General features: G+C 54.0%; 1 protein-coding gene and 1 long non-coding RNA gene across 2 annotated transcripts; both read left to right on the forward strand.

The window, feature by feature from the left end:
- Positions 1–4,439: 4,439 nt before the first annotated feature.
- Positions 4,440–6,611, forward strand: LOC117855923 (uncharacterized). The gene is made up of 2 exons (XR_004640588.2): positions 4,440–5,729; positions 6,209–6,611. It is a non-coding gene; the product is annotated as an uncharacterized lncRNA (long non-coding RNA).
- Positions 6,612–13,587: 6,976 nt separating this feature from the next.
- Positions 13,588–14,713, forward strand: LOC117855756 (uncharacterized). Its single transcript, XM_034738128.2, has one exon. The coding sequence runs from the start codon at positions 13,645–13,647 to the stop codon at positions 14,350–14,352; it is 708 nt and encodes a 235-aa protein (XP_034594019.1). The 5' UTR covers positions 13,588–13,644; the 3' UTR covers positions 14,353–14,713.
- The last annotated feature ends 2,466 nt before the right edge of the window (positions 14,714–17,179 follow it).

Below are 17,179 nucleotides of genomic sequence, written 5' to 3' on the forward strand. Positions count from 1 at the left end.
TCTGGATAAAGGGAATTTAAAAGCTACTACGAAGGTTATCACAATTATGTAGGTGAGGCATCGTGTGTTCTCATTTTTTTTTGTGTGTAAGGTTCGATTCCCCATTCATCTCGCTTGTGTGATGAATGGTATTTTTTTTTATGTCTGTCTCCAGGTGTCAATAACATTTGTTGACGATCCTTGGAACTTCATGACTTGGTGGTTTGAATATTTGAAAGGCGCTGTCTATCTGTTGCTCACGAAATAAGATATACACTAGGCATCGAATTTTTTATCGACACTTACAGCAGAGGTGTATAACTGCAGCAGTGCAGCTTGAGTTGGGCATAGAACTACAGGATTTGAAATTATTCCTGTACACAGCTTTCAAATTATAGAACTACATAATATGATGATTTTGCTCTCATCTCTTGTCTTTCGTTACATCTTTTGTCAAACAGTTTACAAGTGCAATACAGAATACGTTGTGCTGTCTCGCTGCGTGTGGGGGCGTGCAGCCTCGCCAATTTGTTTATTTTACCAAGGGGACCGTACAGTCATACCTTGTGTATCCGTTCTGCAGAAGGCATTTTTGAATCTTGAATGTTAGATAGAGATATCAGATATGAGTGCGCTTAATTTAGTGCTAGCCAGTGCTGATGTTATAAGTTGAGCTCTTTTTCCTTTTTGAAAAATCTAAGTTGAGCCCTGATTCATGAACATGACAGCGAGCAAAAATTATGGACAGAATAGTGCGGCATGGCCATGACGAAACCGTCACCGGCGGCAGGGACGGAGGCAGCCAGAGGCCAGAGGAATAGTACAGCATGCTCATGAGGCCAGATATGCAGGACCTGTGCTTCAGATCGCCGCCCTGGGCCCCTGATCGAGGAAACGAACGAGATCGATCATTGCTCCGCCGAATCCAGGCCAAAGGTGCGCGATCTGCCGGCTTCCAGGGACCTAGGGGGTGGTCGGTATTTGAAATACCGTCCACCCCGAGCCTAGGCATGGGTGCCGCCTCTGCTTCGCTCCTTGCCCGCCAGAGCATAGGCACGTTTCAGGCGCTGCTCGCCGGATTGCGCCACGCCATGTAATAAGCCGTGAGATCGCAGTTCACCTATCCTGCTCGACTGCCTCCACTACGTCGACGAAGACCATAACTTGTCAGGTCTCTCTCTCTCTCTCTTTTTTGAGGATAACAGGAGGGGCAAGCCCCTACTGGATTTGATTGAAACGAAAGCAAAGTTCAGTACAAAAGTGAACATAACAGAAAAGATGGAGGAAAAGAAAAAGGAAAAGCATTACACGAATCAAGCCATTCTAAGGTAGCTGACCCCAAATCTGATCGCATTCTGTGAGTGGTAGTCAAGGCTAGCTCGTCTTTGAATTTTGTGATAGTTCTGTGCACCGTTTGGGTCTGAGTTGTTGAAGGTCCAGTCGTTTCGAATCGACCAGATAGCCCAAGTCATTAGAATTATGACTTCCATGAAAAAAAGGCACGTTGAGCTTCCTTCTGATGGAGTTAAAGATATGCACCGATTGTCTAGCTGTGCTAACAACCACTCCTATCGAAGCCCAGCAAACTTTCGCGAAATTACATCTTAGGAAGAGGTGACTTCTTGTTTTTTTTTAAAAAAATGCAGAGATCACAAGTATAAGAATCCAGTGTCATCGTTTTTCTTCCCAAGATGTCTTTGATGCTCAGCCTGTCCATGCCCATAAGCCAAAAAAAGACTTTGTGTTTTACTTGGCACTTTGATTTCCAGATCCATTTGAAGATGGGTGTGTATTTCGTGTTCCTGTCAGAGCTTTGTATGCTTTGCTTACCAGGAACTTGGGATTCCCCCAGATGTAATTCCATTGATCCTTATCATGAATGCTATTAGCATTGTCCATTCGATCTTGAAGAGCTATGAGCTGCTGGTGTGCTATTTCCGATAGTGGCAAGTGGAAAATTTGTACTAATTCATCTGAACCCTGTGCCTCTTTCTGTGCCTCTTTAAACGTGATTTTTCTATTTTTTGCGAATAAGAGAAGTTAGGGAAAGTCTATTGCTGGGACCTGTCCATTCCATGTGTCCTCCCAGAGAAGCACTGTGGAGCCATCCGATACCGTTGCCGACGCCAAATCTTTGAATTTTTGCAACAGAACTATATCCTTCCACCAAAAGGAATTGCCAGCTCTCTCTTTGATGCCGCTTGTGGTCGGAGGGCGGACACTGCCCGGCTCGAGGGCGGCACTGGCGCGAGCGCATGTTGTTCCGCGGGCCGAGGCCGGGTCGAGCCAGCGTCCTCCAGCAGAGCATTCATCGCCGTCGAGCTCCGCCGCCACCGCGCCGTGCTCCTGAGTTCCACCCGACTCTGAGCTAGACCACCAGCCCTGCGGCTCTCGATCGAGAAAACGAACGAGTCCGATCTCTATCCTGCCGAATAAGGGGCAGAGGCGTTCAATCGGACGGCTCTCAGAACCCAGGGGTGGACGGTGTACATATGGGCAGGCCCCATGGACTCGGCTCGCCAGAGCGCCACCGTGTTCACAGAGCTGCTCGCCGGAAGGTGGTGTTGCTGCCCACCTGGCCCTCTCAGCAGCATCCACGCACACAACGACGTCAGGCCGTCAGCCAAGGCAGCACGTGCACCGGTCGAAAATTTTGCCGCTCTCTGCGTTGCCGTCCGTGGTCGAGGTCATCACTGTGAGCGGCAGCCAGCTGCCGATGAGCATGCGTGGCGCCATCGGTGCCATGCCGTGGATTATACTCTGGAGTCTGGACTCGAGCCGCGCCGGCGGACAAGGCCATGCTTGAGCCGCCAGCGGCGCTGGCTCAAGGATGCCATACCGCGAGCTCGAGCACCTGCAGTGCAGGGCGCGCGCGACAGCGTCATCAGCCCCGCGCGCGGCGCCAAAACGGAACCAATTGTTGTCGTCGGCACTCATCTACTGGGACTGAAACTTAAGCTTAGAACATGACCGTCGTCGACGTCGTCGCGGTTCGCGGACTCTGGACTCTGAGACGCGCCGTAGAGGAGGTACGCCTTCGTGGACACTGCTCCGAGGGCAACGGCGTCTCTTGCAAGTTCCAGCACGGTGATGGACGGATTGCAGCAAAATAAAACGAATCCAATGGAGACGGCTACCAACCGACGAGGCCTCGAGGCCGTCAACGGTCGTGTTCCCAGGGTACGTTCGCAGACGACCCCGTTCACGCCCCACCGCCACGAGTATCTGCAGCTATAGGCCGTCCCATAGGGTGACCAGAGTGAGAGTGGGCTGCTCTTGACGGAAGCAGCGGTGATACTGCCAGCGTCCTTGTGCAGAGCAGTCGTCGCCGTCGAGCTCAGCCGCCGCCGCGCCGTGCTCGCGCGTTCCACCCGTCCCTGGCCTCAGGCGGCTCCCGATCGACAAAACGAACGAGTCTGATCTCCATTCTGCCGAATCCGGGCCACAGGCGTTCGGTTAGACGGTTCTCACGGATCCAGGGGTGGACAGTATTTCAAATACCGTCCACCCCTGACACGGGCAGGCCCCGTGGGCACGCGGCTCTCGGGCTCGCTGGAGCCCCACCGCGTTCCCGGAGCTGCTCGCCGGATGGTGGTGCGCCACGCCACGTCATCCGCGGCTATATCGCGGTGCTGCTGCCCACCTTGCCTTCTTACCAGCATCCTCGCACGACAACGTCAGCCAAGGCAGCACGAGGCGTCGCTCGAAAATTTTGCCGCTCTCTGCGATTCCGGCAGCGATCGAGGTCATCACCGTGCGTGCCGGCTGCCGATGAGCGTGCATGACGCCATCGGCGCCACGCCGTGGAGGAGACTCTGGACTCGAGCCGCTCCGCCGGACAAGGCCCTGGTTGAGCTGCCGCACGGCGCTGGCTCACGGACGGCATTCCGCGAGCTCGAGCACCTGCAGCTTCAGGGCGCGCGACAGCGTCATCGCCCGCACGCGCGGCGCCGACTCACGGGACGTAATTGTTGACGCTCGTATGGTGGGACTGGAATTATGGCGTTGCGCTGAGAAGTGAGAACATGGCTGCCGTCGTGGACGTCGCGGCACAGTAGAGGACGTACGCGTTCGCGGACACTGCCCGGTTCGAAGACGGCGCTGGTCACGCGTGTTGTTCGGCGCGCAGGACAAGCACCGGCACGGTAGGATCTAGTCGGTAGGGCGCTGCCTGCGCGGCGGGTTTGGCATTTGGGGGCAGGGGCGGGCTAAACGGGCGGCACGAGGCACGGTCTGTTTTGGCCCGGCACCAGCACGGCCTGGCCCGCCGTTACACAAGCCCGTGCCGGCACGGTCCGAGGCAACAGGCCGACCTTGGCCGAAGACGTGGCACGTCGGGCGGCCCGTGGCACAGCCCGTTTAACGGGCGGCACGAATAAGGCTCGTCTAACGGCCGGCCGTATAACCCCGGCCGCTGCCCACCCCACCCCCCCCGTCGAGTCCTCGATGGCCGACGCGAACCCTCCCCTCTCCTGCCCGGCTCCTCCTCGGTCCCTCCTCGCGCCGCCGCCTCGCGTCCGCCGCATTCTCCTCGACGCTCCCTCTCGCCCTCGAGCTCCGCCTCGACCTCTCCTGCCCCCTCCCCTTCTCGCCCTGCCCCGCCGCAGCCCGCAAGCTCCTCCGCTCCCTTCACCGCCTCTGCCGTCTCACCGAGCTCAGAGCGTGAGGGCAAGGGCATGCGCTGTCATCGGCGTTCGGTCACCTCACCGAGCTCAAAGCGCTCTCTTTCCCCGCCGCCAGGCTCCACGGCGAGATTCCTCAAGAAGTCTAGCGCCTGCGGCACCTCGAGGTGCTCAACCTGGCCGGGAACGCCTTCCACGGCCGTCTGCCAGCAACCTTCCCGGAAGGTCTGAAAAGCTTGGACCTTTCCGGGAACCGGTTGTCCGGGAGAATCCCACCGGGGATAGCCAGCTGAGCGGCACTCCGGCGCCTCCGGCTGTCCTCCAATTCGTTGGATGGTTCCATCCCGTAGCAGATTGGGAAGCTCGCGAAGCTCCGGGTCCTGGAGTTGTCCGGGAACAGACTGACCGGCGGCGTGCGGCAGGTTGGCAGCCATGGCCGGTGAGGCTACTACGACCGCAAGGAAGGGAGAGAAAAAATAAAAAGAGGCTGATGGGCGGCCCGGCTTAGCTGGCCTATTGGGCTATCATGCCGGCCCGACCTGCATGAGGTATAAAGAGGTCGAGCCTAAGCCAGTATGACGGCACGGCGGGCGGCCCGGCGGGTGGCCCAGCCTGGCACGACACTATAGCCAGGCCGATACAGGCCAGGCCAGGATGGGCCTGTGCCAGGCCGGGCTGGGCCGCCTGTTTGGCCATGTATACCTGCGACTAGGGCCACCCTAGTCGTGGCCCAGGAACCTCCCGTATCCCCTCTTAATTTAGGCCCAAGAACAGCAGCCCAGTCCGCCCGCTACAGCACATACAGGTGCCCACGAGTACACCAATCGATCCTGCCGTCCACCGTCCTCGCCTTCGGTGCCGCGAGTCGCGACTGGCGACGGCGCATCGGCATCTCGACTCGCCGCCTGGTGCAGCACCGCCCCATGGAGGCTAGGCTAGTGGACCCGCGCGTCTGCCGCCCATCGGAGCCCTCGTCGCCGCGTCGAGTTCTTCATTCCTCCTCCATCGTGTGCGGGCTGTGGCGTATGCGGCCGGCCGGCCAGCGGTGCAGGGCAGTAGCTAGCCTGCAGGTTGCGCCGCCGCTGCAGGTGCTCGCCGGCACCTCCGCAAGCGCTAACACGCGAGCAGGTGCCCCTCGCAGCCCCCTGCGTAGCTTTCAGACCTCTGGTGTTTCTTTCCCCCTAATTTCCAACCTTTTCTAATTTTCATTCAATTCATCGGTTGGAATATTTGATTGAAAGTGGAACTTCAGTCTGAACTTTGTACTGAAGTTTGAGACCTAAAGCTGCAATTAAGACTGCAAAATAACACTAGGACTAGGATCGATCAAAGTTGTTTCATGATCAAGCTAAATTCATTACTCACAATAAGGCAAGAAAGGATTATCAATTATGAGTGCTACAAAAATTAGAGACCAAAGTGTGACACATGTAAATTCTGATGATTGCTAATGAGGAAATGGCCGATGTGAATGCACCAAATCTTCACTAGGAATTTATTTTTATGTGTTCCATGCTATTCTTAACTATTCTATACATGTGATTTCAAGCATCTTCTAAATTCAAACCCTTTCCTTTCCTGAACTTTTGCTGTTTCTCTATATACAGCATATGTGAGGTAGCTTTTGTCACTAAATTTTGGCCCTAGTCTTGACCAGAACCTGGGTCCGCCACTGTTTGGGGGCTCACCTTCAGGAAAACAGCTATTCTGCATTCTGCAGCTGCTGCTGAGTGACGTCACTTCACTGCACTGCTGCTTCTTCGGTTATGTATGACTGCACTGCACTGCAATGTCAAATGGCTCATCTTGGAGAGGCAGCAGAGTGTTCCATCTTCAAGATCACTTCACTTGTCATTTTGACACTCGTTGAAAGATCGTGTATGTAAAATTTAGAACCTTTGGTCAAAAAACAAAAAACCATGCTTCTGTTTGTTCAGTTCAGTACTTCACTGAACTGGGGCGATGAAATTTATGAGTTACTGCTGATTTCAGTACTACTTTTCTCTGTCAGCTGAACTGAACATGGTTACTAGCAACATAAGTAGCAAACAACTACTGGCAACTCAGAATTCTTGCAGAAATAATGCTTGGCCACAGTAATATAAGTAGCAAACATATGTTGGACAGTAAAATGGGAGGCTTCTGTACGACTGCATGAAATTCATAAACTGGAGCAGGATAAGGACAGCCTATCACCTTCCAAGTAGCTTCGATCTTACATGATACTAATCACTACATCATGTATCATTCCGATCAGAGTCTTTGATCATCCGCAAAGAACAAGACACAGAAAAATGGATAAAGGCATATCGGTATCCTTACCAGACATTCTTGAAATGCTGCTAACAATACACAAGGTTCACCGGCACCCTTCTTTTTGTTATCAGAACCTGATCGTTTTGCTCTGTGCTAAATTTCATAATCTCCGTTCCTCTTTCAAGACAAACTCTGCAGCGCAATTTATCATCAGAACGAACGGCAAGAGCTTTTCTCCCTTGTTCTGAATCGATCAGCCGCCGCTGATGAGCGATTGAGCACAATGACGGCAAGGCCGCCCGCGATGCACAATCCAGAGACGCAATTTATCATCAAAAGGAACGGCAAAGGCTTGACACACGGATTTGGAAGGTGCGCCGGCCATCCCTTGCTCCAGTCGTCCACCGCCGATCATCGCCGCGCCAACCCAAGCCCCGAACACCGGTTCGCCGCCGGCACCGTGAGGTATGCGCCTTTGAAATCGGATAACGGCGAGGCATGATCCGGACGTGCGGGGAGGGGTGGTGGATGCGGAGGGAGAGAGGGAGACGACAAAGGCGGCCGCCGCCGGATGGGAAGGGGAGCCGTGAGCCGCGGGGTAGAACGCCGATGATGGCAGGGCGTAGGAGCAACGTCAAGGACTAAGTTGATAATTACCACACCCAGGTAAGGGGTTTTATAAAAATATTTGGATCGTGATTATTAATCGCGATCCATAGTAAGTTTTGTGAAAATATTTGGATCGCGCCTATTCATCACGATCCGCACTACGTAAAACTTTGGATCGCCATTTTAGTACATTCACGGTCGAGCACACGCTCAGCGACTCACATACAGAGAAGAGACGTCCCGCGTTGGCGGGCCGCCGCACATGGTCGAAAAGCCCAGCAATACCATGGCGCCGGTCCTTGGTCTGGTGCGGCCCTCCGTCCTGCTCCTCCGCTCCGCTCAGCGCCAGCTTTGGGGAGAGGAGCTTCCTCAACGCGGGCGTCGGAGCCGAGCGAGGCGGACGACGGGAGCGGGCGCTTCTGCACGGGCATTCCGTTTGATAGCCCGGTTCGACGCGCGGCGTTCGTTCCGGGAGGGAGCGAGGAGGGGGAGGTCAGGTGGTGTCAGGAGCTCCAGCTCCGACGGTCGCTGCCGCGACCTCACAGTGGTCATGGCGGCTTCGGGCATTGCGCTCAGAGCAACTCCAGCAAAAACCACCTCCTAAAGATCGAATGATGTTCTCGTCATAAAAGTATATCCAACTTCAGCAATAACCCCATAGATAGAGAGACCTTCACGAATGGAGGGTGGAGGGGGGAATTTGGATACCTCACCAAAATAGGGAGAGGAGTAGAGGGCATGCTGAAGATAGGGGACTATTTAAGGTTCAGGTCGCCTCCATGCCCTCGCTTCCATGCCTCGCGGCCAGAGAACCTGCACGTTCCGCCATCCCCAGAGCCCCCGCCGCTGAAACTAGAAGGTAGGGGATGAAACGGAGGCGGCGGCGGGCAGCAAGCGCGCGTACAACATCATTGTCCCTACCTACAACGAGCGCCTGAACTTCGCCCTCATTTTCTGCCTCCTCGTCACGAACCTCCCGTAAGCACCACCTCTCCCTCTCTCCCCCGCCTGCTGTTGATCTGTGCCTCTTCGCCGAGCCTTGGCTGCTGATAACGTCTTTGGTAGAGGACATTGCCTTTTTCGAATTTGTTAGGGTCGATTCGGCTCTGTGTGCTTGAGATCGGAATAAATTGCATTGGGTGTGCCACGTTCAGTTGGAATGAATCTCTTTAGCTCACTTGCTTTTCTGAAAACAAGCTGCTAGTTCTAAGCTTGCTGCATTCAAGCTGGCAATTCACTTCGTGTTGTTTGTGATTGTCGGTGCCATGCACAGTTATGGTGATGAACATGTCTTCGTGCTTGTGGATTCATGTCTTCGTGCAACTTGCAGAACATGTTCCAAGTTCACTGCTTGTGGATTGGATGCACTAATGTCCTAAAGATCTGGCAAATTTCGTCGTTCTTATAATGGTTAACTTAGAATGTGACGCTTGAAACATGCTTTGGTTGTTGCTTTATGCTCCTAGCATTTTATCAGAATAAATCCTCTAGTTTGCTGGTACATTACTATACCTTGACCAGCAGAATTGTGCTATTTTTCTGGACATTACTGTTCTGTTAAAACTTAACTTGTAGCTTTGTATCTTAGGATAAGGGATGCTATTTTGCTAAAGTCTTTTGTGATGTTAAAACTTGTAGCTTTCTACCTTACGGATGCCAATTTTGAACCATTCTGACAGGTGACAACCTCCTTGCCTCCTTGGGGGACACTGGTCGAGCGAACCAACCCGTAGGTCCATGGCACCAACCAGGCGATGGCCTCGTCGCGCTGGCTACCGGTCAACGAGGACGTCGACGTGCTGGCCCGCGCATCACCGACGAGTTCACGCCCCACAGCCCCAGGAACGCGTGTCTGCAGCTGCAGGACGTCCCACAGCATTCAGCAACACAACGTCACCAGAGTGAGGCGGTCTCGAAGGAAGCGGCGGCGGCGAGACTGCCAGCGTCCTCGTGCAGAGCAGTCGTCGCCGTCGAGCTCCGCCGCGACGTGCTCGCGTGTTCCACCCGACCTGGGCCTCAAACCATCCCGCCCTGCGGCTCCCGATCTAGAAAACGAGCGAGTCCCATCTCTATTCTGCCGAATCCGCGGTCGAGTCTAGCGGCGCCGGCGGACAAGGCCCTGCCGGAGGACAAGGCCTGAGTTTTACATATATCCCCCTATTTGGATCGCGATTATTAATCTCGATCCAAATATTTACATATAGACCCATTATATTTACAAATACCCCCTAAATTGGATCGCGATTATTGATCGCGATCCGAATATTTACTTATTGGCCCCTGCTTTGATTTTCCGGCTCCAGTCTGTCCGCCGGCCGCCGCTGCCGCCGCCGCCCCCGGCCAGAATCGTGAAGCTCCGACCCGATTCAAGTCCAGGGCAAACAATTCGCTCCATTATTCAGTGCTAGGGGCACTCGATGCATCAATATCTCCGGCGATCCGAGCAAGCAGCCGTGAGCTTGACTTCACCCGCCGGCCGGTCGTGGCGGCCTTGTCCGTAGGGAGCCTCGCCGCGAGCGTGCACTCCGCATCCTCCTGCACGGCAGCCGGAGCCTGTGCGGCAACGGCGACCCCGGCAATGGCCACTCTGCCTTTGATCTTCGACAATACTCGTTCTTTATAACGGGGAGTTCCACGGCAAAACAGCACGAGGCACCGGTCGAAAATTTCGCCGTTCTCTGCGATGCCGTCTGCGGTCGAGGCCATTACCGTGCGCGTCGGCTGCCGATGAGCGTGCAAGAGAGGAGAATCTGGATTCTGGACTCGAGCGGCGCCGGCGGACGAGGCCCTGCTTTATCCGCCGCCCGGCGCTGGCTCACGGATTCCATTCCGCGAGCTCGAGCACCTGAAGCTGCAGGGCGTGCGTGACAGCGTCATCGGCCGCGCGCGCGGCGACGAAACGGATCCAATGTTGACGTTGACCTCATCTAGTGAGACTGAAACGATAAGCTGAGAACTTGGCCATTGTCGACGTCGTCGCGGCATAGCAGAGGAGGAACACACGTTCGCGGACACTGCTCCGAGGGCAACGACACGGTGATGGCCGGACGGTGCAGCAAAATAAAACCAATCTAATCCGAGGGAAACGACACGGTTCCGTCTCGAAACCGTGCATATCGATTATCTAATTGAGCTTAATTGGGGGCACGCCGGCAGCCGCCTCAGATCGCCCGACCGGGCGTTCCCGACGTTGTCGACGTCGCAGCTGTTGAGACCGTACATCCTGGAGACGCCGATCGCGCGCACAGGCACATGCGGTCCTTCTCCTTCCTCGGCACCGATCGAGCGATGACCTTGATCGCGGTCGCGCCGGCTACCAAGTACCAACCGACGAGGCCTCGAGGCCGTCAACGTCGTGTTCCCAAGGTACGTTCGCAGACACCGCCGACGGAGCACGAACCTGGGAGGCGCTGGCGCGCGCGTCGCTAACGACCGCGTTCACGCCCCATTGGCACAAGTATCTGAAGCTACAGGCCGTCTCATAGCGTGACCAGAGTGAGAGTGGACTGCTCCCGAAGGAAGCAGCGGCGATACTGCCAGCGTCCTCGTGCCGAGCAGTCGTCGCCGTCGAGCTCCGCCGCCGCCGCGCCGTGCTCCCGCGTTCCACCCGACCTGGCCTCGGATCACCCGCCCTGCGGCTTCCGATCGAGAAAGCGCGAGTCCGATCTCTATTCTGCCGAATCCAGACAAACAGGCGTTTGATCGGATGGCTCTCAGGGACCTTGGGGGTGAAATACCGTCCACCACGGACATGGGCAGGCTCCTTGGGCACGCGGCTCCTCGGCTCGCCAGAGCGCCACCGCGTTCCTAGCGCTGCTCGCCTGATGGTGGTGCTCCATACCACATCATCCGCGGCGGGATCGCAACGGTCCTTGTTGGAAATATGTAACTAAAATACAGTCCATATTTTATTTGGAGGAGAAACATATAGATAAAAAATGATCGAAAAACATATAGATAAAAAAATGATGCAAGCATATAACACATGTAAACAGGTAATATACTAAGAATATGTGTGAACTACGCGTGCAGCAACAGCCTTCTCTCTCATACACACCTATTTTGTATAAAGAGTAGACTTCCATATTTAAGTAAAACAACCTCTCCTTAAATTAATAATATGGAACTAAAGGTTGTGCATGCTTTGGAATTTTTCAGATTGAGCCACACGTGGTCGTAGATCCAACAGTCCTACCCACCACCTGGCCCGTTCACCAGCATCCACGACGGCGTCAAAGCACGAGGCGGTGGTCGAAATTTTCGCAGCTGTCTCTGTGGTTGCCGACGAGGCATCAGCGTGCATGACGCCCTCCGCGTGGGACTCCTGACTGGAGGCCCTGCTTGAGCGTTGAGCAGCCGCTCGACGCTGGCTCACGGATGCCATTCCGCGAGCTCGAGCACCTGCAGGGCGCGCGACAGCGTCATCGGCCGCACGCGCGGCGCCGAATCACGGAACCCAATTGTTGACGCTCATCTAGTGGGGCTGGAATTATGGCGTTTGGCTGAGAACATGGCCGCCGCTGTTGGCGTCGCGGCGGTAGAGGAGGTGCGCGTTCGCGGACACTGCCCGGCTGAAGGATGCGGCGTTGAAATTGGAGGACGAAGCCCCGCTGGCGCTGCAAGTGGCGTGACCAGACATAGACACGGCGGCAGAGAAGGAAGGAGCGCGGCAGGGGAGAACTAGAACCTGATGACGAGCGCAGGTCCATCTGGACGACGAGGCGGCCGTCGCCGTCGCCGGATGGGAAGGGGAGAGGTCAGCGGTGGAGGCGAAACGCGGAGATGGCTGCGCAAAGGACTATTTTGGAAAACATCAGGGTCAATTAAGAGGTTTTATGAAACAATTTGGATTTGTAATTATAGCAATAGGATATTAGCGAGAATCATCATATGGCCAAATAAAATAGATCAAGACGTTGACGAAACGAGGATCCTTGACGTAGAGTGCTGTTGAAGCGTTAGAGACTCAGGAGTCCATCAAGAGCACGAAAGCTGAAACGGACCAACTCATGTGCCAACTTCTCATCACCCGGCGTTCCAGCATCTCCCTAGCTTGGCACACCTCAGCTGCCATCCATGCCATCTACTCGCCAAGTAATGATGATGAACAATTACTACACGAGCAGGTCCGTCCCCTTCGCCAACAACAGATAAAGAGAATGAAATTGATGACAGGAAGGTAAGGCATTGCTGTTCCAGATCGCGTGGTCGTCCTCCTTCCTGAAGCAGCAGATTCCCGAACACACGCAATTAGGGGTAGAGTTACTCCGCGTCTAGCAGGAATTTGTCTGACCGATACGATTTGTCACACCTGGAGGGACAATGAGATCCCCTCAACTTCCAAGAGCCATTCTATGAACCGGACTGACTAACCGACACAATGCTCGTCAATATAATTCCTCGGATGATGGCCTCGTCAAAAATTAACAAACTGTAGCTTGTCCATCGCTTTACGAACTAAATGTGGGTTTTCTTTCAGCAAACTCTATTGTAGTTCACGGCCGGATGAGATGTCATTAGTTGCATCAATCTGTTTTTTGGCTATGGTCTAAGTGTCTAACCGTAAACTGATATTTCTGTCTCTAGCATAGCTGCCGTGCTGCGAGCCATTTCCATGGTATTTCTGTTTTCTATGCGTGATGCCCCATTTTATACAGGTGAGGAAGCAGCGTGCAATACCGACAAACTACGGTACAGAACAGGCATACAGTATTCCTCTCCTACTGTTGGATTGTTCAGTCATATGAGAGAAAGAAAGTTCCAAGAAGCATCATCATTACAGAGAAGAACTTTATTAAACTGGTCTTCTGCAGATTACATTCGGCATGTATAGTACTGTACCAGCCAAAAAAAAGTACAGTACCCGCCAACTGCTGAAGAGCATGGTCCTAGCCAATCGGTTGGAGCTGTGGACCATGCCGTGCATATCCATCCACCGTCCATCCCCCTTCTCGCGGCACCGAGACGGTGTCATCCGGCTGTGCAGGCTGCGCGGTGGCGCTCCGTCGTCTGCAAGCGTGCGTGCGTACGAAAAGTGACGTCCAACCACCGAACAAGATACGCTCTAGCTCTATAAGACGCCGCGTCCTTTCCACCTACAGAGCGCAAGTACACTCCCGGAGCACACGGGCGCTTGGACCCTTCCGCGCGGTGACATCAGTTTCTGGAACAGAGCGAGATGCCTCCCGGTCCCGACGTGGCGGACAAGGCGCCGGCGCCGGCGCCGCCGCGGAGCCCTCACCGGGGCAACGGCAACGGCGCCGTCATGCCGCAGAGCCCGCTCCGCATCAGGCAGGACGGCAAGTTCTACGAGCGGCTGCTCACCAAGGAGAGCTCCGCGGCCAACCTGTCGTTCCGGTACTACTGGGCGGAGCCGGGGGCGGTGCCGTTCGTGTGGGAGTCGCAGCCGGGCACGCCCAAGGACGTCGCGCGGATGGCCGCCGCCGGCGCGCTCCCGGCCATCACGCCGCCGCCGTCGTACCTGCTCCGCCACGGCAACGGCGGGGGCAGGCAGGCGGCCGCCGCCTCGGCGGCGCGCCATGACCAGAAGAGCGGCAAGGCGGCGAGGAGTGGCAAGAAGCGGCGCTGCAGGCTCAAGCGGATCAGGATCGGCTTCATCGCGGGCATCTTCCGGAGGATCAGCCTCGGCAAGGCGTGGCGGCGGTCGGCGCCGCCGGTCAAGGTGTCGTCCTCCAGCCGGTGGCTCTTCTCCTCGGTGGCCACGGAGGCAGGCGACCACAACCTTCACCAACAGGACGAGATTGCCGTCGCCGCGCACGCGACGAAGCCGCACAAGACCGTGCCGTGCAGCTTCCCGATCCCGTGGCTGCTGCGCTTCCGCTGCAGCTCCGGGAACCGGGGCGGCGGCGCCGACGGCTGGGCGTAGAGCGGTCGCCCTCAAGGGTGGTGACGCCGGGAAGGGAATCCCAAGTCAGAAAGTGGTTTGTTATGGTTACGAATGACGTTGACGATTGTGTTCGTGCAGAGACTTTGTTTAGAGTATGTCCAGCAAGGCCAAATTGATGTTTGGTGTTGCCTAGCGAAGTGACGCATGAAGAAGTTCTATACCCTTGTGTTCATCGTGTCTACAGATCATGAAGTTCACGAGTTTGGAATATCCCGTTAACGTCTAGCGCTTCATGTTCATATAGTGTATATCTCCACTTTTGTTGTACATGAAGGGCAGATGGACGTTGGAATCCTATGTTGATTCTGCTAGTTGTCGTAATATGTGATGCTAGCTATCATTACCATCATCATATAAAGTGGTTGCATGCAATTGACAGGCTGCTCATCAAATGACTCGCTAGCTTCAGCTAATGGTAATGGAAGTGATGAACGATGCGTGAACCCCATGATGCCAATAGTGACGGAGAACCAACCAATTGCTTGATCAGTGTAAGTATATATTTACCAGTTAACAGTGCAGTTGCACAACTGATATTGATGTGGCAGAGATAAATTGTTGATGTAGTACAGTTTGTACAAGTTTATTATGACCACATTTACTGAGCATTTGGATGAACTATATTGACTGGTTCATTTCAAGCTCGATAAATGCATGCTGTCAGTCGAAGATAATTAAGGTGAGAGGGATGTTACCAAGTACTCAGGAAACAAAATAGCTGTCATTGCAGAGGCGACGCGTTCAATGTTTCATACCTTTCTATCAGTACATTTAAAATGTTATTTCTATCAATATATCTCGTTGAATTGGGATGAAATTCATATGCGTAATTGCGTATATTGTCTTGGAATTAAAGTATTTCTGTAGCATTACACTACAAAATAATGGCCAAAGTCGTGTTTTGAAGAGCATGTTGACACCAAGACGACAAATACACCCAAACTACTAGCTTGCTGCGTAATCAACTAATCAAAAATACATTTTCGGGTTCCATGCATATGCATGTATCATTGGCAAGCGAGGCGTAGGTCGATCCCACGAGCTCGGTTGAGAGATTAGTCGCATGCTCTTACTGAATCCCCAGGACAGCTTCGGCCTGGCATTGAAGATGAAGAAACGCGAGCGCTGTCGCTAACTAACCCAAAACGCCAGCCAGTCTTGCGTAGGCGTTGGGTTCCTGCAACCAACAAATCCCATCGTCAGGTACATGTATACCTACGTAACGTACTGGTCCGGCTGGCTGGGCAGCTAGCTAGGCCTCCTTGATCTCTCTTCATTGAATAGAAAAGGCAGGGGCATGAATGTGACAGACTGATAGGGCACAGCAGTACAGGCATGGGATCGATCGGAAAGGAAAAGCCTACGCTCGTAGGAGTTCATCAACGTTAGCGACACATGGATCAAAGATTCAAGAGCATCGATCGCTCCTGTACCGGCTGTGGCCGTGGTGCGCTGCAGATGCAGGCCGTGCCGTACGTCGGCCAACTAACCAGCAACCCGTTGTCCTGACAGTCTCCTCGCAACAAACTCGATGTTGCAAGAATGCAAGTAGTTAACAAACAGGATCTCCACGATCGGCGGCATTCGGTCGTTGCTGCTGTCCAGTTTTAGCTAACTAATTAATAGGCCTTCCGCCCGCGTGTGCCGATCTTGGCGTGACCAGATAGGCATCATCAGGAGCTTTGCAGGCATGAGTGAACAAAAAACCAACGCCGTGTCATCAGCTACGATTCCCGTGTGCACAAAGAGAGGTTTCGTCGGCAGGCGTTGAAAGATCGAAGATGTGGCCGGCTTCCGACGGGATCGAGTAACAGTGCAGTACGTCCCGCTGACGGCTACGCATGCAATTCAATGGGGGCCAATCATTCCTGCAACTACCTGGCCGATATTGATCATTGCTCGGCTCGACCAAGTTTTCCTTGTCAGAAAGTCCACACGTCTCCTAACCAAACAATTTAGTTAGCTGCTGGGAGCGGAAAACACATACAGTAGTATGTGTCAGTTAGCTTCAAGTTCGTTCTGCTAGTAATTGGTCGTACCAACAAATAAACTTCTTTCAATTTTCTTTGCAGGCCGGCTCTGCTTCAAATAGATCAATGCAAGTCTGTTAGTGGTGGATCTAGAAAAAAAATATTAGGAGAGGCTCTTCCCATTATCTTCTACCTCTCCTTTCAATTTTCAATTGATGTAAATTTTTATATAGTAGGGCTTAAAAAGGGTTCCATAACTCTAGCAACGGTAGGAGGAGCTCTAGCGGTAGGATGGGCTCGAGCCCCGTCCGGCGTCCGCTCCGGTGTTGGATCCACCCTTGAGTCCTGGCGTATGAGTGTGTCGAACACCCTAGCTAGCTGATGCCTGATGGTGAGCTGATTACTCGGCTGAAATCCATGGATGTACACTCTGCAGCAGCTAGCTACGCCACCTGTATAGTGCAATGCAAGTACCTGGCGAGTTTACGCATGATACGTCAGCAGTCAGCTGACCTGTCTGTAGCCGTAGTCTCTAGCTAGTAGCTAGTGTGACTAGGGTAATAAGTATGGCTCCGTTTTGTCGCATTTGGTTGCTGACATTCGTTTGTACGTTCCTTGAGACTCTGGCGAGAAGAGACTGATGAACAGTACAGCTATACCAAGGGCCAACATGCATGGAATGGGACGTGTTGCGAGCACCTACTACACATATGACATATCCGTCTCTCATGGTGAATAAGCTAGCTGTGTGATGCATGCGCAGTTGCTTGAATTGCTTGCGTTTCGTTGGATGCATGGAACAACTTCGGATTCACGTTTATCGCACGATACGTACG

Source organism: Setaria viridis, chromosome 5, assembly GCF_005286985.2.
Source record: "Setaria viridis chromosome 5, Setaria_viridis_v4.0, whole genome shotgun sequence".
Taxonomy (NCBI): Eukaryota; Viridiplantae; Streptophyta; class Magnoliopsida; order Poales; family Poaceae; genus Setaria; species Setaria viridis.

What these genes read in the sequence shown, in the direction of transcription:
- LOC117855756 (XM_034738128.2), top strand. Translation starts at nt 13,645, where the DNA reads ATGCCTCCCGGTCCCGACGTGGCGGACAAGGCGCCGGCGCCGGCGCCG.